This window comes from Marmota flaviventris, chromosome 15, assembly GCF_047511675.1.
Source record: "Marmota flaviventris isolate mMarFla1 chromosome 15, mMarFla1.hap1, whole genome shotgun sequence".
Classification (NCBI taxonomy): Eukaryota; Metazoa; Chordata; class Mammalia; order Rodentia; family Sciuridae; genus Marmota; species Marmota flaviventris.
Genome location: NC_092512.1, coordinates 35364112 through 35389327, shown reverse-complemented (window position 1 = coordinate 35389327; position 25216 = coordinate 35364112). Strand labels below are relative to the sequence as shown.

Sequence of the window (25216 nt, the reverse complement as noted above, 5' to 3'; positions counted from 1 at the left end):
AGAGAAACTGATCTATGAGAAGTGACAACTCAAATATGTTGAGAAGACAGTGTTCATCCATTTACATATGTTTACGAAAATAAGACTTTGCTGACGTATTTTCAAGAAACTTAATAAATGGTCTCTTTCAATCAAATATGAAAGGAAAAGAGCTTAGAATTTTATAATTATAAATTATATAATGTATGTTACGTTTTATGCATTCAACAGGTTTTTTCTATGTCACAATATTCTTCAATTGCCTTATAGGTTTGTTCATTATTTTCATCAGTTGAAGGCTGATGCCTGTTTTTGGAGATCCTTGGTTTGGTAACTTGTAAACTTTCTCCTTTCTTTCTCCCTCCTTCAGATTTTTATCACCGTGAATTGCCTGAGTACAGATTTCTCCTCCCAGAAAGGAGTGAAAGGACTTCCTTTGATGATTCAGATTGATACGTACAGTTATAATAATCGTAGCAATAAACCCATTCACAGAGCTTATTGCCAGATCAAGGTCTTCTGCGACAAAGTGAGTAAAGATGACAGTTTATCATAAAGGTATCTTTGTTATTAGATATTGCCTTTAATGACATTTCCTCCTTGTCACCTTCTCTTGTCTAGTAGTGTCAAAATGATGACTTCATCAATCACCATGGGTGTGGTAATCTTTTAATTCTCAGTTCCCATTAGATGGCTAGGAAGTGACCAGTCTGGTTTTTTTGTTTGTTTGTTTGTTTGTTTGTTTTTTAGTGGGATAAAAATTTTATTTCAATTAAGAAAAAAAAATTTTTGAACAATACAGATTACTAACAACTTCTTAATCAGTTGGAAAACAGAAATATTTTAGGAACAGTATCTGCATTACTCAGAATTCTATTGATATTTAAGTAAAAACTTAGCTGAGGATTTTTTAAGAGTATTTCTTTTTATTAAAGTCAGAAAATAATTTGAATATAAAGACTAAATTTGATTGAATAGTACTCTATTGAATCTTCAAATATACAACAACACTGAATCAAGTCAAAATTGTTTCATGATTTCAATCATGAAAATCAGTGTTTAGAAAAATTCATATAAGAAATTACCTACAAAATTTGTAAATATCATTAAAATTTAATATACTAACATTCACATTATATTAAATATTTATTAATATTGAATATTTATACTCCATTTTAAGTAAATTTCACTTTATAAACTTATTGCCTTTAAAGAATAATTAGGAAGAAATTATTTTCCAAATTACTGTAAATGACAACAATTATAGCAATAAAAAGAAAAATTCAATCATATTTAACAGGTACATTATTGTATTATGACATGGGCAAAACTAACCAGACATGTGAAAATAATTGACACTATACAGAATTAAAAATTGATGTATGGTAGGTGCCATAGTGTATACCTGTAATCCTAGAGACTCTAGAGACTGAGACAAGAGAATCAGGAGTTCAAATCCAACCTCAGCAAAAGTGAGGCATGTTTTTTATTTTTTTAGTTAATCATTTTACAACTGTTTTAATGATTGATTGACATTGCACAGTGTCTTGGTCAACTCAGGCTACTATAACAAAATACCACAGACAGGGTGGCTTCGACAACAGAAATTTATTTCTCACAATTCTGGAGGCTAGAAAGTCTAAGATTGAGGTGCTGACTAGTTTAGAGGTGAAGGTCCTCTTCCTGCTTATAGATGTCATCTTCTTTCTGTGCCCTCGCATGATGGATAAAAAAAAACCACTTGTGTGTCTCTTTTTATAAGGACACTAATTGCATCATCAGGACCCCACCCATACCACCTCATTTAAACGGAGGGCCCCACCTCCAAACATCATCACATTTGGGTTAGAGCTTCAGCATATGAATGGGGCATGGACAAACATTTGGCCTATAACCCACTCTGTGCTATGGTCTGATTTGATTAGATAACTGAAATAATAGATCAATAGTTTTTATTGCATGTAGATACTATCTCACAACATAGCAATGTAACTTTATGGGTTAAATGGGCCTTATCTAGGTCTTTTTAGAATGGAAACACCACCTGTAAAGTGAGTTCTTTAGTACACATGCACTCAGTAAACATGTGCTTTGAATCTCCCTAAACTTTACCATAAACATGGCTCAGCAATCAGAATAGCAAAGTTTAAAAATCCCTTGGCTAAGTGATAAAAGATCCTCACAAATCCAAATATGAATGGGACTAAGCATCAGTAATGAGATCCACAGCTAAGAGGGAAAGTCATGGGGCAACGTGATGGCCAAAGAGCAGGAAACCCTCCAGTACTCCCAAGGGACACCCCAGTACTACCCTGGACAGCACAGAAGTGGACATTCTGAGCATGGTGTGTGTGACTAGGGTGGGAAGGAACAGAGTCTGTGGACTCCAGTTTTCTGATGAGTGCAAAGGGACTGCATACGGAAGTGTTTTGTTCTTTATAAAAAGTGATAAACTGAAGTTTTCTTTTAGAACAAAATCTTGTTCTGGGGAAAATTGCTGATAGTAGAATCAAATTGAGTTTGGGTGAAAAGAAAAGGGAAAGTTGAAATAACAAGACTCTTTTGTGAACACACTAGAAGAGAGTGTGAGCCCGGAGGAAGTATGCTGGCCCATATATTTCACTTAAAATTGGCCAACAGTAAACTGTCAAATCCCCCAAAAAGAGATTAAGATCAGACTTTCCTATGGGCAATGAATGCATGTTGCAAAGACATCACCTTAAACTGGTGAAAGCTACAGTCCAGTGTTCCAAATGAGCTAAATGAAGTTAAGAAAACAATAAAGTTAGGAAGATCAATATAAATCACAATTGGAAAAACTCATGATGTTGGAGAAAAGATGATTTGAAAAGATATGTGTTAGAATTCAGGAAAGAATTTAGAAATAAAAGAATAAAATATTTTGGAAGACAACACAGAAAGCAACAACACAGTGCATAAATACGACAGATGACATCATAAGGAAACGTAAGCCGGAAAGTAGTACTGTTTTTAAAATTGGAAAAAAAGAATTATGACCGAAAATAATAAATATAAAAAAGAAATTTATTTTCTTTACAAATATATTTCGAATATTTGTGTATGTATTAGAAATTTTTGAGCAAAAGACAAAACGATGGAATAGAACAAGTGCTAAGAATGATAAATTAGGAAAACTTGAAATGGAAAGTATACATATTTAAATGGTCTACCATACACTAGGCAAAATTGACCCAGGATAACTAGTACCAAGTAGTTGAGCTATTGGCCTTTCAAAACTAGAAAAAATATTCTTTGGAGAACTAAGTAAGATAATCAGTCACTAATAAGAAACATTTATCATCAAACTTCAATAGCAATGCCTTGTCAAAAGACCATGATATTTAATAGATAAAGAAAATATAATCAAGAATTTTATATCCAACCAAATTAACTTTCAAGTGTAAGGACTGCAGGCACAAGAAGCCATAATAATAATAATAATAATAATAATAATAAATAGCAACAACAACAACCTCCCCACCTAATTTAGTGACCATTCCCTCTTGGAAAATTTAGTAGAGAATGAACTTTAATGGTAACGTCTACAACATTGATAAAAGTGCTGATGGTGACCATGAAGAACATATTTCCCTATAAATCTGATTCTACATGATGGGAGAGACAGGATGGTCTGATGATGTAGACATAATACAATTATTTAAAAATCAGAGAGGATGAGGAGACTGTATGAAAAATAGAATAAGCTGACTAACTGCTGTTAGGTATGAACTGTGAGTGAAAGGACATTACTTCAGGTTAGATGCTGGGGAAAAAGAGGCCAGTAGCTGGTTCGGTTCTGCCCATTGCTCTGGAATCAAGAGCCGCAGTCCTTATGTTAAAGGTCTATAGTGACATTAAAATATCTGAAAGTTAGGGTTTAGCAGTAAAAGGGCACAGGGAGAAGTGGGCTCCATGAGCTGAGAGCAATGACAGCAGAAGGCAGAGAAGATCAAGAGAAGGGAGACGTAGTAGCTCCAGCCACACAGGGGTGGAGGGACATGCAGCCTAGCAATGTGCAGCCCTCAACTCAATAGCCTTTCAGGCCATGGTGATTTTAATTAGTGTCAATTACCCAATCCTCAGAGCAGCACCATGCTCTGAGGGACCGTTGGGCAGTCTCCATGACACAGGCCAATCACATCAGTGTACACTGTGGGTCTAAAGCCACAAACCACTTGGCCAGAGTCATACAGTAGAACAGAGCTGGATACAAATACAGGTCTATTTCCAAACTTGAACTATTTGAATAAATGAATAACTTTACGCATGAAATAACAAAATGATAACTATTTCAAAACCTCAAGAAAGACCCAAGGTAGGCTTTAAAACCAAAAGAAAACCAGTTTATGTCTTTAGTTCAACATATTAAGAAAACATTTCAAATGATTTACAGCATAGAATTTTCAGATGTATAAATGGGAAAGCATTTAGATAATTTGAATTCCCTTACTTTATTCCAGAAATTCCAAGGGAGATGGTGGAATCCCCCTCCATGAAGGTTTACTCCATGGGAATAAGGAGTAAAGTTAAAAGCAAGAAGAAAGGAAGGCGGGCTGGGGATGTAGCTCAGGAGCAGGGAGTTTGCCTATCACATATAAGGCCCTGGATTCAATCTCCAATACTCCCCCCACCCCGAAAAATGGAGGGAAAAGGGAGGGAAAGATGGGCTAGAAATATTTAACAACCAGTTTACCTTTACTCTGGCAGCTGGAATTGGGAATGGGAAAAAGAAAGCCTAAAAAAATGTTCATGTAATTGTCTCGTTGCATAGTGTTGAAGTGATAAAAAACAAGACCAAAAAACCTTGCAGAATGAATAGAGAATGTTATATTATTAAGCTATGCTCTAGAAAAAGAGGGGCTTAAGAAACTAAGAGTATCTTATAAATTTTCATTCACAGTTTACCTTTAAAAGACAGAGGATGGGAAAGAGGATTGAATGGGTTTTTCTAACGTATTTACTGCCTGAACTCATGCTACCTACCAGGGTCATCTGTAGCAAGAAAAGAAATGGTTGGGAGGCTCACTTACCCATGTGGGCATTTTGTAAACATAAATATCTCCCCCAAAAGAAATCATGTTAACATACGTTTTGCCAATCAGAAAATAGGTGGCATTTCCAGTAGCCAATTATTTCAATTAAGTAAGTAATAGGGTGAAGTAGAAGAACATGGTTGGAGAATGTTGAGTTAATGGTATTTACTCTAAGTAACTAGTGAAGTAACGAGTTTCTAGTGGGTGTTAGAAATCCTATTGCTGAGGATTAGGAGGGAGTCCAGAAACCCACATGGGAAAATCTCATGGTACCATGTAGGGGGATTGACTGTAATGGCTGTCAACTTCTCTAATAATCTGGATAGAGTCTTTTGTTATAATTTTTCATTATATTATATTTTACACTATAAATAATTACTCCCCTTAGTGTAATCACTCCCCTATATTTACAGCTCTAATTTCAAAACCCAGGCAAAAATCACTCCTGGGAGATTAGAAAGAGAAATAAAAATTCATTTGTATACTTTTCAAATAGGTGTAAAAGTACAAATGCTTGATTTAAATTATCTTCTAAAACAAGGGTGGAGAACTATTCTATTTTAAAACCATAAGTTTTCTAATCACAGTCTAGAATCTTTAACAGATGTAATTCTGCACTATTTATAATCCTCCAGCTTAATTTCTAATTAATATACCGGTGGGTCTACAGGTGGAAAATAAGGGCTTTCTCTAATTTTTTTTTTTTTTTTTGTAATATGGAGACTTCTATTGAAATGCATGTTTATGCATTAGAAATTCAGGAACTAGGGCTGGGGATGTGGCTCTAGTGGTAGCGAGCTCGCCTGGCATGCGTGCGGCGCTGGGTTCGATCCTCAGCACCACATAAAAATAAAATAAAGATGTTGTGTCTGCTGAAAACTAAACAATAAATATTAAAAATTCTCTCTCTCTCTCTCTCTCTCTCTTAAAAAAAAAGAAATTCAGGAAATATCTGTATAACTACCTAGATAGATAATTGTGTATACTATTTTTATGTCTACATTTAGTTACTTCCATAATCTTCCATGAAAAAAGAATTTGTATTATTGCAAACAGTAACTATACTGCACCGAAACTTGAGAATGAAGTTGCAATCTTAAAATAAATTTAAGAGAAACAATGTAAGTGCTAAATAAAAGACAGAAATAGCCATTCTCTCTCCAGTGTTGGCAGAAGCAATCACAATGTAGTTAGAACTCTTCAGATACATTTTTCAAATTTAACACTCCATAGTGAAAGAATATTGAGATGGGGAAATTATTTTCAAGTGATAACTTTCACCCTTGTAGCAGACGGTACTCTTCTGGAAGAACTAGACCTTCTTTTTACATTTTAATAAGAATAGAAGTAGTGTTTTCTTTAAGCTTCAAGTCACAAATAATCCTAGCAGGGAAAGGATTCTTGAGAGACTTTAGGAGGGAAGCTATCTCCATCTTAATGGAGTAATTAAAACTTCCCTGGGGCATTGTCAAGTCAAAAACTTCATTTTTGCCAAGCCAAAAACTTTATTTTAGAAAAGAGAACTGTGGTTCTCCCAAGAGTGTTTGGATATTGTTAGAATTCTTTTGTCATGTTGATATCTGGGCATTCTGGGCAGGAAATTCCTTATATAGAAGTGGCACCAAGACTGTGTTCTCTAGAGATCTGCTCTGTTCTATGTCAATCCCTTGGTTTTAATATATCAAAGAATGCCTAAAAATCTACATTGAACATATATAAATCTTTTTTTTTTTAAGAGAGAGAGACAGAGAGAGAATTTTAATACTTATTTTAGTTTTCGGTGGACACAACATCTTTGTTTGTATGTGGTGCTGAGAATCGAACCCGGGTCGCACGCATGCCAGGCGTGCGTGCTACCACTTGAGCCACATCCCCAGCCCCGAACATATATAAATCTTGAAAAAGAATAATCCCAAACCTATTCCTTACAGAAATAGTATTAAAAAAAAAAAACAAAAACACTAATTTAGAAACAAAAGTGTTTGGCCAAAGCCAAACTTGGGGTGTGTCTTGGATGAAATGTAACTTAGATGAGAGAAAGCCAGGATTCTATTCATGTTAAATACTATATTACACAGAGCTCCCAACACAGAGAAAAATGCCTTTTATAAACCTGAAAAAAAAAGTGAGTACTTTCCTTTATGAACTTTAATATTTTGGAGGGTCTCTTGCTAGTATTTCACATCCATTTGAGCAAGGTAATGTCTGCATTCAACCCTTTATTTTCTGAAAATAGTACATTTTTCTAAATACAAACACTCTATAAAGAGGATATTTCAATAATTTATCTCTCTCTTGCTATGAGTTTGCATAATCTGTGTCAATGACAAAACTAAAAGGGAACACTATAAATAATCACTCTCCTTAGTGTAAGTAAAACAATTGCTCCCTGTGGTATTTTCTGAATATAAAAATATGTATTTTAATTATCTGGCTTACATACTGTAGCTATTCGATGCTATCTATGTAAATCTCTTAGAAATCACCAGGCACAGGACAAGTGACACGTGTGTATTGCTATTATTATTAATTCTTTAAGAACTGGCTCAAAAGCCATCTCCTTTATGACGCCTTTGTTGACTCCAAATCCCCAGTGTTATGGCCGGCCTCACCTTGGCCAGGATTGGCAATCCACTTTTTTTTTTTTAAAGAGCCAATTTGATAACAAAAAAGTTTATGTCGTTGTTTTAATTCAAACCATCTGTGTGTCTTTTTCTGTGTGGTGCCTGTTTTATGATCTTTGTCCCCTTTTGCATTTGTATGTTGTTCTTTTCATCTGACTCATTATCTATTTAGAGTTTGACGCTTTATGTGATGTTTTATTGCAAGTATTTTCACTAAACTGTCTTTTGCCATTTCTTTATTGGCATGCAGAGGTTAAAATTTTATCTTGTCAAATCACTTTTGTGTGTGATGATTTGGGAGCAGTTTCTAAAGAGGTAGAGCTTGGTGGCCAGACTGAGCTTCACTGCTCCTTATATCTGCTACTACAAGGGGCAGGGTCTGCAAATAAAGAAGTTGTATAGGCTGGGGTTGTCTGTGTGAATGTCATCTGTCTAGGGCATTATGAAAACATGATGCAGAAGAATTCTGCAAAAATGGAGAGAAAGCAAAAATAAATCTTGCTGGAATTTCTGTACTGGGGATAAGAATAGGGAAATTAGCTAGCAAATGACCAGGGTTGCAGCAATTGATGACAGGAAAGACCGATTAAGGTAATGATGAGATTTAGTAACATTGGCAAAGGAGCCAATGGAAAAATCAAATTGCAAAGAGCAGAGGGGCAGACAGGAAGAGAATAGACACAACCTTGTCTATTTGGTTAAATGAGCACCATTTCTAAGAACATATGAGAATATTGATAAGGAAATAAAATTATACTTGTGTGTGCAAAGCGATCCCATATCATTGTGTGGTCACAAAGTAAGACAGGAATTCCCTCCCTTTTTCTACCACTGTGGTGATTTTTTAAAAAGCTCATAACAAGCAAAGGAAAAAAATTTATAGGGATGTCACATTCAATTTTAAAGCCATCTCTGTGACTAGGAATGAGTTTAATTGGTCAATGCTTCATCTTATGACGTTTTATTGTAATCACTAAAATTACTTACTGGGCATCACTGAGTTAGGGAACAGGGTTTTTCCATACTGATTCAAAACTGAAGTTCTTTAAATAGGCAAGATACCAAAAAAGGAGAAAATCTGGGAGAGATGGGATCATTCATAGGTCAAACACATAGCATAGACTCATGGGAGTGCTCAGCTTCCTGAATTGAAGGCGGATCTTGCTTCAGGGATGAACATGGAACTTTCAGGTCTCCTTGTCATATATCACTGTGATTTGTATATGTGAAAATTTATTGCATGTTCTGAGAACATGCCTGACATAGTCTGTGTTTGTTTTTTCCTATCAGGGAGCAGAAAGAAAAATCCGAGACGAAGAGAGGAAGCAGAACAGGAAGAAAGGGAAAGGCCAAGCCCCCCAAACCCAGTGCAACAACGGTGAGTTTCTCTGAAACTAATTATGCTAAGGAAAAGGCTCCAGGTGGGCCGGACCCCTTGGGGAAACAGGTGTAAAGAAGTGCATTACAGAGAAAAGCATAAATGTGGAAGGCATGGCCTGCTGTCTACTAGCAGAGCAGTCAGGGTGATTGTCCCAATGAGAAGCAAATAAATTCACATGAGCACACTGAGGTCAGAGGGACTTTGTAATACGAACACTGACATCCTCCTGTAGGGTGTCAGGACCCAAGCTCCACCTACAGTGCTCACTTTCTCTATTCATTGAGGGATGGGGGGTTGGGGGAGACTTTTAAATTGTGTTCACATCTATGGTATGTGGAAAGCTTTGTAGGAGAAAGCCATGAACTTTTGCTAAGACAGGGCTAGTAGTTGAGGGTTCTCAGTCATGCATAACCCTGTCGTTTATGGGTTTTGTGGTCGCGTCCAGCCTCTGATGGGAAGTTGGCCGCCATACCTTTACAGAAGAAGAGTGACATCACCTACTTCAAAACCATGCCAGATCTGCACTCACAGCCTGTTCTCTTCATACCTGATGTTCACTTTGCAAACCTGCAGAGGACTGGACAGGTAAGACCTCCCTGCTGACTGCCACCATTGTCCATCTGTGGGCCTGGTGGTGCCATAGGACAAAAATGCTTTAGGCAATTTTGACCACATAAATAAAACCCACCTTCTATTCATTAGAGGAAAAGTCAACACTATTGTCTTCAAAAAGTACATTTTTATGGGAAAGAATGTCAGGTCTTCCCTTACTAAAGGGAAGAAGAGAACTAGTGAAGTGTTGGTAATGCAATGAAAGAGGAAGCAAGCAAGAAGACTGAAAACCTGTAAGAGAAATTGTTTTGTTGGCTTATCATGGGGGATTAGCCAGAGCAGCAGAGCGCCACCTAATGCTAGCAAATATAACTGCATCTGTAACTTCATAAAGTTGAGCAAAGGGAAAAATTCTTTGATTAAATAAGGCCCTGTCAACAAATTTTCCTTTGGTAAAATAACAGCTTTCATTGAGTTGGTAAATCATTTCTCATCCAAATGATTACAAGTGAGATTAAAGATCTAATACTAAAGCATCCTGAAAGTCTAATAATTGACTGTTTTTATGGTTCCTCAGGTTGGTGGAGTGTTATGCAGCCACTAAAAGTTTAATTATGGAAACCATATAACAACATGGAAAATATTATGATAATGATCAATGAAAAAAAATAGGCTGGGCATGGTGTGCACACCTGTAATACCAGCAGCTCGGGAGCTGAGGATGGAGGATCACAAGTTTGAGGCTCAGCAACTTAGTGAGGCCCTAAGCAACTTAGTGAGACCCTATATCAACATGAAAAATAAAAAGGGATGGAATGTTAAAATGCTTTGGGCTCAATCCCTAAAACTAAAAGAAAAAAAATAGTAGGGTATCAACTTGTGCTATACCATAATCCTAGTTATCTAATTGGATTTGAAGAAAAATTGCCCCAGTTTATTATTATTATTATTATTAACTGGCTTATGAGAGAATGCTGATCTTTTCCCCTTTTATTTTTTGAATAGTTCTCTTATGTGATAAATTAAAATTGTGGGGAAAAAGAAAAAATATATTTCCTTAAGAATTAGCCAGAATTGTCTCTTTTTTTTTAAAGAGAGAGAGAGAGAGAATTTTTTAATATTTATTTTTTAGTTTTTTCGGTGGACACAACATCTTTATTTTATTTTTATGTGATGCTGAGGATCGAACCTAGCACCCTGCGCATGCCAGGCGAGCGAGTTACCGCTTGAGCCACATCCCCAGCCCCAGAATTGTCTTTTACCAGATCAGTTGAGTTTGGAATTTTGCATTGATTAGTCTTGTTTTGAATCCCGGATCCCTTGAGGAAAGATCTGTCTTGAGAAGTGGGGAAAAGCAACACACTCAAGTTTTTCTCTTGTTCTAAGTGTGCAGACACTCCCTGGAATTGATCTTAGTCTAGAAGGAGAAATCATTATTGGCTTCACTCTCTTTTTCTGGAGAGTATTTATTAACCAGAGGGGTAGTGGTGGTGGTGGTTACTGTTGCCACTCAAAACGTCACGTGGTTACAAAATACCTGTGGCTTTTCCTGGGAGTGATTTCCAGTAAAAACTAATTTAATGTTTCCATCTTGTCTTACTTGTTTCATAGGAACAGGGACACAAGGGGAAAGGAAAAATTTTATAATTTATCCAGACAGGAGTTCCAGCATCTATTTTTTTTTTAATTCCCAAGTATGAGGTAGTGATTTTGTCTATATTATCTTTACTCCATGATTTTATGGAGCTGGATTTCTGAACCTTCCAGGAGAGAGGATTATGCAGTTAGATTGATCTTACTGTTTGTTGTCCTGATTCTGGCTGCAGTTCTGCGTCTATGCTGACAACCTGACCTTCTCTCTTGGCAAGATTTCCCTGAAATATACAAATGAGTTTAAGAGCAAAGGTGAGCCAACCTGGCCGTCCATGACTGTCCATCCTGGGGCCTTACTCGCCCCTCAGGGTTGTAAGCTGGGTTCCCAGGTGGAGGCTGACTCAGAAGGAAAGTGAAGCCTTTACAGATTGCTGGTTTCAAAGCAGCCTGATCAGCAACCCCCCTGGGCCATGGGTGTCCTTAAGCCTTGTTCTCTGGAGGCCACCCTCACAGAGCCCTCAGGCTTCCCCTGTGACCTTGGAGGCAGAATGAAGGAGTCTGTGAGGGAGTCCGCCCTGCACTCCTGGTGGCAGAGGAACATTTATCTGTGCCCTAGAACAGCCTGTGAACATGCCATGGTTGGTCAACTTGCTTAGCTGAAGGAAGGGACAGTGGCCAGCTGAGGCTTTTAAAGTGCCTTTTCTGGGAAAAGCTCCATGCTTGGGGCATCTTCCAGAGGCAGGAGGGAAGTCGCAGTGCTCTGGCCTAGAAATGAGGATGGGGCTGGGGTTGGCACACTTGGACATGCAGAACAAGAGCTGGTGTCGCAGGGTGGAAGAGAGACAGGTTTACCAGAGGAGAAGGGAAGCAGACAGCCGTGTGCAGCTCAGTGACCGCTGCAGGTGTGGGTCTTGCTAAAATCAGCCTCATTGCAGCTCTGGGCACAGTAGGGTCAACTGCCCTCTGGCTCTCACAGTCAGTGAGTGCCAAGCCATGTTGAGGGCTCCCCACTATAGCACAGCAGTTCCTATTCACCCAAGAATACCTGCCAGGAATATGGTTTGGTGATGGTCAGTCCATATGTCTCCTGTTCCCCCATTAACTCATTGACTCACATGTGGATTGGAAGATTCTTCAGACGATTATTAAAAACTGGTTGACACCAGAGAATGAATCCACTACATAGGCACCATGGATGCCTTTAGTCTCATACCTCATATTAAAGCCCCATGATCTCAGCTGCTCATGTCGGGAATGCCTTTTTTTTTATTTATTTTTTATTGTTGGTTGTTCAAAACATTACATAGTTCTTGATATATCATATTTCACACTTTGATTCAAGTGGGAATGCCTTTAACAGGCAAGTGATTAGGGGAGCTTGGGGGAGACCTTGGCACTTGGAGGCTTCCTCTTTTGGATAATGTGCACTTTACAGCCTTCCTCAACCAAAGGAGCACCCTTTCCTCCCTGCCCTTTAATAAACATAAATTTATTGGCTCATATTTCTGGAAGCTGGGAAATCCAAGATTGAGAGTCTTCTTGCTGTGTTTTTTTGGGCTTCTCCACAGGTAATAAAAGGTCATTAGTGGAAAAATGGAAAAAAAGGAGAGTATCCTTATGTGTGCAGGATGGTGGGCAGGAACAAGAGAAGTTTTAGCCATAGTTCAAAGAATCTATTGGTGGAAGGGCCACGTGACATGGCAGGTCATGTGTCCCCTGCCCCCAACACACACACACACACACACATATGCAGGTGCCTCCTTGCTCTTCCCTGGCCAAGCCAGGAAGGGTCTCTTGAATCATGGTTTGTCCACAATCTCCCCCCAGCTCACGGGAGTTTTGGTAAGGATTCAGATTTGAATTCAGAGTTAGAATCTCCAAGTGGGTTCCAGGAATTCGCAATAGTATGTCTCCATGTATCTTTTAGACATTTTAAGGTTCAAAAACATGCTCAAAAAAATTGTGAATATGCTGGGCGTGGTGGCACATGCCTGTAATCCCAGCAGCTTGAGAGGCTGAGGCAGGAAGATTGTGAGTTCAAAGCCAATCTCAGTGAGGCCCTAAGCAACTTAGTGAGACCCTGTCTCTAAAATATAAATATAAAAGAGCTGAGGATGTGGCTCAGTGGTTCAACTCGCAGTACTAAAAAAAAAAAAAAAAAAAAAATTGTGAGTGCAAGGGGCTCAATGGCTGACAGGGAAGAAACGGTGGCTTATTAAGTGAGAGGAAGTGAATGGACAGTGACAGGAAGGGTCAAGGAGGGGCTGCTCAGGAGGGCAGGGAAACCCTTAGGAGAATGCTCTTCCATGTTGGAACAGCAACCACAGCTCTGCTGAGCAGACTTACCTTGCCAGGGAGCCAGGCAGGTGGGTGCATGATGCCACATTTGCAGAAGCCGATAAAACCTAAGTCCCCACCAGGAACTTCTGTGAAACAATCTGGGTATGTGGTCAGTAGCGTGGTCCAGGTTCCCTCACTCATGGACAGCCCGTTTCTGGTCCATCACAGTGACAGGGGCTCTGGATGCCACACTGAACCTTGGTGTGGAAAAAAACTTACCTTATTGTTTTCTGCTTAAGAAGAAGAAATAAGGTATACATTACAACAATAGCCACACCCCTCAAAAAAATTTCAGAGGAAAAATTTCCCATAGAAATCTGAGCTAGTAACTTGAATGACTCATTCCAGAGAGTCACACCAGGTAAGAGGGTTATTATACAACCAGGCCTGTGTTTGGCAGCATCCCACGAGCTGCCAGGAGCCCTTGAGAACATCTGCGGGGAAGGTGTCTGTCCAGACCCATGCCGGGCAGGGACAATGACTAAGGTATTAGAATTGGAGACATCTTTAGAAGTGAATATGTGAATGTTTGATACGGATTTGGGTATCATTTTCCCACCCAAACACAACTGGCCCTGAAGCACACACATAAAGCTCACAAAAGGGCCCAAATTAATTTTTAGAAATAATTGGGTGAGGAGGATACACATACATAGCAGATTCCCTCTGAACTTCTCCCATCTTCCACCAAATAATAAGGATGCTTTACATTTTTTAAAAAATTCTGATTCTGTTGGCCATTCACTGATCATCTAATGGTGTTTGTTTTCAGAGAGATTCCTTGTGGCTACAAATGGCTCTCAGAGTCATGAGACATTCACCAGCCTGAATGCTACTTCTAAATTTGTGTGGCTGTGGGATGTGAGGATAACCCAGGCTCTTTTAGGGCCACAGTAGCTGAAAGGCATGGGGTTACTGTTGGTCTGCCATGGGGCACTCTTGCTCACCCCCTCCCCAGTAATACAGTGCGTGGAGGCTGCTTGCTTGTAGACCAGGTGGGATTGGTTACTCATAAGCCCTGCTCTCTGAGCCACCCTGCAAGCCACAGCTTTTCTAAACAATGGATTTAGATCCTGCCAACATATTTTCTTGATGTCAAGAGCAAGATTTGGCTTAGGGCCAAAGTAATCTGATCCAATTGACTTCAGCTAGAAATAATCAGATTTCCTATTTTATTTCATGAAAATCTAAGAATTGACCCCAAGGAGAATATGAGGAGGTTAAAAATTTGCATTTCCTTAGAAACTCAGGCAGAGCATCATTAAACACATTTGTGTTTTGTCTTTTTAAGAAACAGTTGGCAAAGTCTGTGTGTCAGATGCTTTATTTCCATTTGCAGTCTCTGACCTACAGTAAGCCTATTGTTTTGTTCCACAGGTGTATTACAACACGGATGATGAGCGAGAAGGGTAAGACACCTGGTTATTTCACCCAAACACCCTGAGTCAGTTCATGTCAGTAGATGTGACACTGGGCAGGAAGTGGGACCTTCCACTCAGCTCAGCACTTAGGAGCTGAGAAAGGGACAATCTGGGAGGGAGGGGGATGGCCCTTGCTGCCCATTGCTGGTCCCAACACAAGATCAAGGTAAGCCTGAGGCAAGAGCCAAAGGAGACTGCCTTACTTCCAGTATCCCTGGATCACACACATCTCTTGAAGGCCTCACTTAACTGGTTTCCATGGGACTTGGAAAGGCTGAGAACCTGCTTGCTGTCCTCTAAGATTAGATTAGAGGTTGTCACTAAGGCTGCCAATGTTTTCCACATCATATCTCTGTATAACAGTGATAGGGGATGTTATCCATCTTTGCAAAGAACACATGCTCACCAAAACCTGGTACCGCAGAATTTTAGGGGCAGTCAGATCTTCAAAGTTCTTTCTATTCTTAACTCATTTTGTAAACTTCGAAGTCTAGAGCCAAGAAAGAACCTTCAAAGCTATTGAGCTGAGGGCTCTTTCTAGGCAATGGTAACATTTATACTGTATCTTTGAGAGGTGGTCAGCCAGCTGCTGCTTGAATGTTGCCCATGACAGAGAGCTCAGTGTGTGTGTGTGTGTGTGTGTGTGTGTGTGTGTGTGTTTTGTGAGGAGGGAGTGTCATTACACTGTTCTACCAGTCTAGCTCTTAGCAAGATGTATTGTCTGTCGAGCTGATATCTACCTGCTCTTCATTTCAACCCATCATCTCTCAAATCCTGCCCTCTGGACTAAGTCACATTCTCCTCAACATCCAAATATCCCTTCCCTCTCTGCAGCCGTTCTTTATATTCTTTAAAATATAGTTTTACCCCTCAACATCCCAATTTCCCTCCAGGGGTACTACTGGAGATTTGTTAATAGTCTATTTGTCAAGAGTCTCCTTAAAATTGGCCTTCGGAGAAAAACATGTGTTAGAAATACATGAATTGCAGATTATATTGGTATAACTTCTTATGACTTGATTGTGTTTTTTTTCTCTTAAAACAGGATAGAACTCCATTCTTTTTCAATATCTATATTATGCTTTTAGTTTGCATTAGATATGCGTAACTAAAATTTCTAGATATTTTTCCCATCTAAACCACAGTCAAACCTGTGCTTCCTATTTCTAGGTAATGAATATATTCACTGGTAAAACATTTCACAGCTGGTAAAGTAAATGGAGCAGATATTGCTGGGCTCATTCCTAGAGCAGAGGTTGGCATATGATGGTCTGAAGACCACCTCATGCCTACCATCTGTTTTTCAACCCTTTGCAAACTAACAATGGCTTTTACATTTTTCAACAATTAAGAAGAATTTCAAAAGAAGAATAATATTGTATGACTTATAAAATTTATGAAATCCCAGTGTCCACAAATAAAGTCTTACTGGGACCCAAACATGTAGATTCCTTTATGTACTGTTTGTGACTGCTTTGGTTCTATAACAACAGGATCAATAGTTACAACAGAGGTCATATGGGCCATGATGCCTAAATATTTATTGTCCAGCCTTTGACAGAAAAATGTTTGCCACCTTCCTTTCCAAAGGCAAAGAGTCTCAAAGGAGTAAGATTATTCCCCAAACTTGGGGTAGAATCTTGTCTATGATTTACCTCCAAGTTTAGAGTTCTAAATTTTCTAAGTACTTACTAGATTGTTCTTTGTATCTTGGCACACAAATAATACATTTCCAGTGGCTGAATGAACAGAAATGATTAGCACTATCAATTCTAATCTGTTATTCACATATCTTACAACAGACCATGTGGTGGCACAGAAAGAATATTGACTGGGCTTAGGAAGCCTGAGTTCTTCTCCTGGCTGCCATTTGTCAATGTGAAGTCTTGGGCCAGCTCCTTGATCCCTGCACTTTGATTTTTTTCAGTTTTGCACTTGTAGATTTTGTATAGAACTATCTCTAACATTTTATCTAGCATTAACATTGCACTTAGTATTTTGAATAAAGTAAAATAAAATAAAATAAAAACTCTGGAGAAAAGTTAGTGTCAGAGTGAGAAGGCCTGAGATCCTGAGTGCTCCTTGATGAGAAGATCTCAGTTGTAAATCTCTCTTATCCCAAATTGCGCTTTGCAAGCTGACTATATTTAGATGGCTATTGACCTGCTTGTAACTCCATTGGTTCTGCTTCTCTGTAAGAACTACCCTTATATAATTATGAATCCTGAGACCCAAGTCTCATACTCTTACGCATCTTCTAACCCACATTTGATTGAGTAATATGGGCAGCATTGGAGCCTCAGAGTTAATACATAGTAGATAGTTGGCTATTGTTATTTGTAAAAGTAATATTAATGTCCACTGGATACCTTGGCTAGACACAGAACTAGGTGCCTTATATGCAGTATGCATTCAATTCTCCCAGATTTCCTATTACCTCCATTTGATTATGAGAAAATTGAGGCTTCAGGAGATTAGAAAACTTGCTAAATGTCACCTGGCTAGGAAATAATAGAAGCAGGAATTGAAGGAATATCTACCTGCACTTCCCATTACCTGCTTTTAACTATTGTGCCTTATTGCCTAACCCTCTCAATTCTTGATCTGTAGCTGCAAAGGAGGCATCAAGAGACAGGCCCTCATTGAGATATCTTTCTGGCTTGTACAAAAGCACAACCTTGGTTCATTCCTTGAAGTATGGAACCAAAATTGTGAAGAGTCCCCATGAGTTTACATGACAGTGGGGACCAGATTTGAGGCTGCCATATGTATCACCTGGCCCTGAGCAGGTACCATCTTTAGTAACATGTGCACAGCCTCCATCAGGGGTGATTCTTAGGCCAAGTCCTTCACTTCTTTATGCTTTTCAAGGGCTCTCTGCTTAACTCCTTAGTCTGTTCTGTGTAGCTTAATGTGGTACATGCCTCAATAAGAAGATGACAGAGTATCTGGTTCAATTTTTTCTGCCTCCTTGCTCTCTAGAAATTTGAACATAAGTCCTGGGTAACTTTGCAGTCCCAAACTTCTGTTTATCTAGCACCACAAAATTGTGAAAAGCTATGCAAGTTTCTTTGTCCTTCAGTTTGGCTTATCAGTAATCATGGAAATGAGTGCCATGATCTTTATCCCAACCTAGAACCAACAGATGCTTTAAGAAGGAAGCGGTCACTGATTCTCCTGAGCTCGTCTCTCTGTGGCTATCTTCTCTGAGCTCTCTGCTCAAACTCTGGCTGTCTTATGGGCAACTCTCTAGTATGTTCAGTAGATTTTTAAAAATTTATATAGACAGTTTTTCAAGTTATTCTTGGCTGGAACATTGCTCTGCCTCAACCTATAACATTTTAGTCAGGAAAAAAAATCTGTACTACCTTTTAAAATGATCTTTCTGGAGTCTACTGACCTAATCATTTGTAACTTGCATTTTTTTTTAGTTCATTATTGCCATAGTAGCTCCTAACCCTGTGTTTTCGTTTTCTTTTTTAAAATTAATTTTGTCAAGTGAATTCTGTACACACCTCAAATTAACATTAATTTTTAGTTGACTCCCCCAAAGAATAATCTGTTGAAAATAAATTAATCAAGATTATACTCCATGAGCTAGGATTATGGCTCAGTGATAGAGGGCTTGCCTCGCACGTGTGAGGCACTGTGTTTGATCCTCAGCATCACATAAAAATAAATAAATAAAAATGAAGATATTGTGTCCATCTACAACTAAAAAATAATTATACTCCATAATGTAAAAGACTTTGTGAGGACTTGAATATAAGATGAGCTCCTAATTTCTGACACTAATGTAGAAAGGGGACTCCATTTATTTAGGGTATTCACCATAAATAACATATATGGGCCATAAGCAGAGTTATGAAATGAACAAACTATGTCCCCATGCTGTCTGCCACTCTTTTCTGTACTTCAGTTTGACATCTCCTCACTGGGCACCCAATACTTAGGGCAGTTCAGCCTGGTGGGTAGAACACAACATTATCTCTCCTGGGTGTGACCAGAGACTCTTGCTTCAGACCAGACATCTTCCCAGTATTTTCTGATGAAATGTAACACTCCTCTGTTTTGACCTCAGGGGCTTGCTTTCCCTGAGACGGACCCTATAAGCAAGTGGATGAATGTGCTGCTGGCCCTGGGCCACTCTACATATTGACCACCTGTAGTGCTAGTGGATAGAGATTAATGTCAGAGAAATCACCTTTTCCTTGTCCTTGAGGCTTTCTGTGGTATAATTCACTGTAATTGCCCTGCGAATCAGGAGACCTGAAATGCATGCTCTTTTCATCTGGCCAACAGGCCAGTCACACCTGCCCTTCTTTTCTGGCCTTACTTTGAAAACAAGTAGAACAGTTGAATTCAGAGCACACAAAACTTATTGACCCCTACTGGGTTTATAGATTAGAAAGTGTGGAAGAGCATATTTGAACTCCCAAGAGAAATGTGGTTTATCCAAGATGCTATTTTAATGGCCAAGTCAGTCATGGCTCAGAATGGGGTGCTATTGAAAGTCAACAGAACTGGGAAAATATAAATAAATCTTGCTTGGTGGAAAAAAGGAGAGAGAACCTTCACAGGAACCTTCACACAGTGTGAAACAGTGTCTGGTGATATATCAGGCCATTTTCCTATTATTAACCTAATGGCCACTGGCTGCTGTGTGAATGGATTTTCAATCTTTCAGTCCTAAGGCCATGGTCACTCTAGTTCCAAGATATGACAGAGTAACATAACCTGCTTTTAGGACACAATAGTGAGGGGAAGACAGAGGGAACAGTGTTTTACAAGCTTACGAAAACCTTCAGCTGGGACTTGAGGTTTAGATTTTTCCTCTAGCTGTTTTCATTGTTTGACATACTAGGGAATAAAAGAAGACTGTCTCAATATTATTTCTTATACCTTACTCATCATCTCGGATTTATTGAGTAACTTTATGGTGAGACTGTTCCTTCAGAGGTCAGAGGTAGGCTCTTTGAACAGCCTGGTTCACTTACTGCCCTGCTTAGGACCCTTAACCCACTGAAACTTCTGTCATCACTGAGATGAGATAAAACTGGCCCTTGCCCTGTTTGGCTCAGAATGTTGCTGAGACTTAAGTGATGGAGGAGATGAAGCTTTGTAAAATCTGAAGTCTTATCAAGGAGTTTGATTGATTGATATACCCTTTGTACCAACTAGAATATGAGAAGACAAATTAAAGCCTCATTGGCTTAAGCTATTATAATATTTTTAAGCTATTATCTATTTTTAAAGCTATTATCTATTATAATTTATAGAAATACTTTCTGGATGATTCCCAGTTCCATACCGTGTGCTCTTTCTACCTCTGGACCCTACCATTAACTCCACTCGAGAATCCACAAATAACTTCCTGGTGACAATAATGCTAGCAGGGAGTTGCAGGATCTTGCATTAACTGGAAGCTTGGGACCATATAATGTCAGCCTCCCATTCAGGGAACATTACCTTAGAGTGGACCCAAGTGGTGGTTTGGACTATTTGCTGTGATGGTGAGCAGAAATTCTGACCTCTTTCAAATTGTCTGCTTTATTTAGTTTTCTCCATCTCTCTTTTGCTCAATGTCTCCAACTTTATCATCACCATCTTCCTTGAACTCTTCTGAGGTGTTTTCAATGGATCAGGGAACCTCTTGTGAGTGTGCTTCGGATGTGAGTTCATTCCATTCTCTCAACAGCCTCCTTTTAAAATTTAATTAATTAACTAATTTCTGACATTTGTTTTTAGATTGACGTATAATATTTGTACTCACTCATAGACTATGGATGATAATTTGATGCATGTTTACCATCTATAATGATCAACTTGGGGTCATTAGCATTTCTATCACCTTAAATATTGTCATTTCTATGTCAATGTCTCTTTTTAAAGTCAAGGAGACAGAGGCCCAGGGAAGTTGAGAAACTTGTCCAAGATTCCATGCTAGTAAATTATAAAGTAGGGTTTAAATCAAGGTAGTCTGGCCCCAGAGTTCCTGTCTTAACAGTTCTGCTGAACTGTCTGCCTGGCATTGCTTCATGGGTCTAGGAATCCCCAGAGAATAAAAATTTTGAAATGTTGCAGTCATCTCCCTTGAGAGCTTAAAGAATTGTAAGATTCCACTTAGGAGCATTTTCACAATATCAGTGACTTCTAATTTCTCTTCCTCTTAAATAGTCCTCCCCTTCCTTACAGGGACATTGGAAGGAAATATAGAACCATCAGAACTGATGCAGCTGAGGTCATGCAGGGCCTCAGCTCTATGAGCTTCCAGGAATGGGGACTGGAACCTCCCTTGAGAAGGAAGGACAGGACAGGACATCTGGGTCTGAGAGGAACTCCCACTACTGCAGCCTCATCTCCCCTGACCAGGAGAAGGGGAGAGGGGGATGACATCAGGCATCAGCACAGTTTACAGCTAAGTCCCAGCCAAGCAGGCTGTGGCCTTTACAGAGAGGTTAATCTCAGCTACTCAAGAAGCTGAAGCAGGAGAATCACAAGTTAGAGAGCAGCCTGGGCAACCTAGGGAAACCCTGTCTCAAAAAAAAAAAAAAAAAAAAAAGAGCATTTAAGGGGCTGGCAAGATGGGGCAGAAGAAGAAGAGGTCACAGCTGGATGGGAGAGGGCTGACTTGGGGACCACACTGCAAGCTTCTGCTCCCCTCCAGGGATCACTCTGGCTTCCCCCAGCCCTGATCTTCTCAACAGGAAGAGGACAGCAGTTGAAGTCCAGAGTAGGCAAAACCCAGAACTCTCCCCTTTGTGGATCCATAATCAGCAATGTAGAGCAGGTCTTAGGTCCACGCCTCAAAGATGGCAGAGTATGTTCCTGTTCCCAACAGGGATGAGTTGGGACCTGCAAGGGCAGGAGGGAGGCTGGTGAGTGGCTCTGGCTGTGGAGAACTAGGGGTGGTGTAAACAAGGGAAAAGGAGAGGGACTGCCACATACATGAACTTGTGTTTTGACACCTTGTCTGCTGCCCATAACAATTTCTGCTCCTTTTCTCCTCAGCAGTGTCCTTGTTAAACGAATGTTCAGGCCCATGGAAGAGGAGTTTGGTCCAGCACCTTCAAAGCAGATGAAAGAAGAAGGGATAAAGCGAGGTATCTCTCCATTTGGGGCCTGCCACTTGCGTGGGTCCCCTGACCAGCCCTCCCAGCATGAGGGGTGGGGCACTTCACCAAGAAGAGCTTGCAGCCCTGGCCTGTGGCTCAGGGCCAACCCTCCTGAGTTTTTATTTACACAGAAAGCTCATAGTCTTCTCCTTTGCATTACACTGTGCCCTTTTAAACATCTTAAGTAAGGCTTATTCTTTCTGGGCACTGATTCTTTTCTTTGTCTTGGGAGAATGGTAACAAATGCACTGACTCATCCAGCAGTCAGATACCAGGTTCAAAAGAAACTCTTGCTGTGTATGTGACAAAAATACTTTATAAGAAGCAGTTACTGGGCCCAGGGTGTGACTCGGTAGTAGAGGGCTTGCCTAGCATCGTGTGTGAGTTCCATTCTTGGGTTCCATTCCCAGCCCTGGAAAAAAAAAAAAAATAACCAAAAGAAACAGAACCTGAGGACCGTTCATAATGAATGCAAAGAATGATTAATCTCAGACAAATAAAGAGACCTTTGTTTTCCATGATGTCACAACTTACTCATTTTCTCATGGTTAAGGGTCTCTGACTCCACTTCATCAAGAAGGAAAGAAACAAGCATGAGAGTCAATGTCTTGCCCAGCGTCTCAGGGCTGCACACAGTTGTCCTTCCTCAGAGTGAGAGGGAGGGATGTGGAACAGCCATCTCGCCTCTGTCCTGCTGCAGCCAACTCTGAGGGCTTCCAGAGAGTTTAAACTTAGAATTTACAGGACCTTTAAGGCTCTGCATCATGTCAAATATAAATGGCCTTGTTTTGCTTTTGAGAAAAAGTTTTTTCCTATTTATTGTAGTGGAATTTGAGTGATGGTCAAGAGAGGTCCTTGGTAGCCTGCTTCAGCCCCTTGGAGTTGTATGACCTTGGGCAGGTCCTTCACTCTCTTGTTCCCCAGAGTGCTCATCTGTTAAGTGACAATGATGAAAGTAGATCCCAGAGAGCTGTTGTGAGGACTGATAGGTTAATGTATGTAGGATACTCCATTCAAGGGCTTGGTACGTGGCAAGCACTCCGTGTTTACTATTATAAATGATTATTAGGCATTTATCCTGAAAAGTTATATTATCATAATTGTGAATTAGCAATTAGAATTTCAGAATGGAAGGAGACTACAGGCAACATTTAAATCTTTAAAAGATTTTCTGACTTTACAGGCTTCCCGTATTCGGTATTCAAGTATCTATATTTTTGAACTCCATTCCTAGATGTCTTTTCTGTTCTAGAATTAGAGCAGAATTCTGTGGAAATCTGTGGAATTTATGTCATCGTAGCTTACTTCCATAGTTGGTGATTGTGGCTAAAGATGATTTTTCAGATATTGTGAATCCCACACGAAAATTTCCACTAGAAATCATACTGGGTTGTCATTAAAAGGAAAGCTGTGGCTTTGAAACATAGAGACACATGAGGGCGCCGTATCCTACCAGCAAAAAGCCCCGGGCTTGGAGCTTCCGCCCTGAGCTGAAGTTTGACAGGCTCAGGGAATTAGGGTCACTGATGGTTTCTATTGTTTATTTGTCAGAAGTTCCCCAAGAGAGGGAATGATTGCAATTATCACCAAAGCCGTTATTATTGGTTGTTTGGCTTTGTAGCCACCTGTCAGGGGGTCTGGTCGGAGTCACTAGGGGGCTGTCCCCCGTGGCTGTGTGCCTTCAGCTGTACAACATCTGGGAGACTCTTGCTGCCCCTGGCAGAGCGATTATTACTCTTATGACTGTTCTGCCACAGACAGGAGCTCGGGAAAGCTGACTCCCTGGGCAAGCCATCAGGGCGTGCTGTGAGCCCTGTATGCCCAGGTGTGGCCGCCAACAACCCAGCAGGAGAGGATGGGACCGCCCTGCCCTGCTTGAGGTTCTTCAGTGGCTCCTGAACACCTTGAGCACATGTAGCCATTCCTGAAGCAAGCTTGGCAGCCATCTTAATTTCAAAGATAATAATTTGAAAAGAAGCAATTTGTAAATACAGTGGCAGCAGTACTCTTTTTTATAGAATGTGGTTTGGGGTTTTCTCAAGGTCAGCCTGCTGGAAATTCCTTTTTTCTTTTTTTATTTTTCTGTTGAGAGCTTTGGGAAGACGTAATAAATTTTTTTTTTAATCTGTAACAGCCACCCATGTTTCCCCTCCCCTTTTAATTTTTCTTATTGAGATATAATTGGGATGTTATGTACTAATTATTTTTCTGTAAACTGCTAACATGGAATCCTCTGTAATAACCCTTAGATCACTAGGTCATCTTAGCTGAAATGGAGGCTATAAGATATTCCTTCCAAAGGACTAATTTTGCTAATCTTTAGAGACATGTTCACTCTATTTAATAGATACTTTATATTTGATAAAGAGAAGAAACTCACTTTTTCCTCTTTTCTTCCCTTTCTCCCTCCCTCGCTCCCTTCCTTTGTCACAACTACTGAGCATTCTCTGCTACAGAAAGACAATTCAGGCAGAGCCCCCATGTACCCATGTTGAATTGACCTTTGGAAAGCAGTAGCTTGAATGAAGTCCTTGGGAATGGGGGAGGTGGGGAAGGAGAAGTGGGAGTTTGGATAAGAGCTGATTTCACTTTCTACCTCCAACTTCATTCTCCTGGCAGATGGCAATTGTAGCTCAGTTGGTTTTCAATTGTAGTTGGGACCTAGGCTCAGTGGGGTTTTATGACCTGGGCATTTTTTCCTAGAGTGTCCAGGTGCATAGGGCTTTGGTTTTGACCCTCCTTCTTCCCTCTGAAGAAGGAGTGAGAGGGAGGGGTGTGGAACAGAAGTCACGACACCAGGAGGAGGGAGACAGAAAGGGCAGTCAGCCCACGGGGGTTGCAGAGGCACAGTTGCATCTGAGTGGCAGTTGCCAGTTCCTTCTGGGAACTGAGCTCCAGCACAATTGCTATTAGGAAAGAAATAGTCAGAGAGGACAAGGACGAGCAGGAGAAACAGCGGCCAGCAGCTGTCATGTCAGGAGGACATTAGGGGGAATATATTACCCACTCTGAGCTCCATTTGCAATCTCTTATTCTCTTATTTTAAAGAGAAATGAGTAGAAAAGGCTGCATTCTACTTCACTGAGAGCACAACTGCTTCCTAATAGCTTTTCCAGGTTGAAAACTAGGTGCTTGCCCTGTACTAGCACCATAGTAA

General features: G+C 39.9%; 1 protein-coding gene across 1 annotated transcript in view; it reads left to right on the top strand.

The window, feature by feature from the left end:
• Positions 1 to 25216, top strand: part of Grhl2 (grainyhead like transcription factor 2) — a 103433-nt gene that overhangs the window by 63682 nt on the left and 14535 nt on the right. Inside the window, exons 8-12 of the mRNA XM_071602425.1 lie at positions 350 to 508; positions 8948 to 9035; positions 9484 to 9623; positions 14901 to 14932; positions 21956 to 22047. Of these exons, the coding sequence (XP_071458526.1) occupies positions 350 to 508; positions 8948 to 9035; positions 9484 to 9623; positions 14901 to 14932; positions 21956 to 22047 (511 nt within the window). The remainder of the gene's footprint in view (positions 1 to 349; positions 509 to 8947; positions 9036 to 9483; positions 9624 to 14900; positions 14933 to 21955; positions 22048 to 25216) is intronic.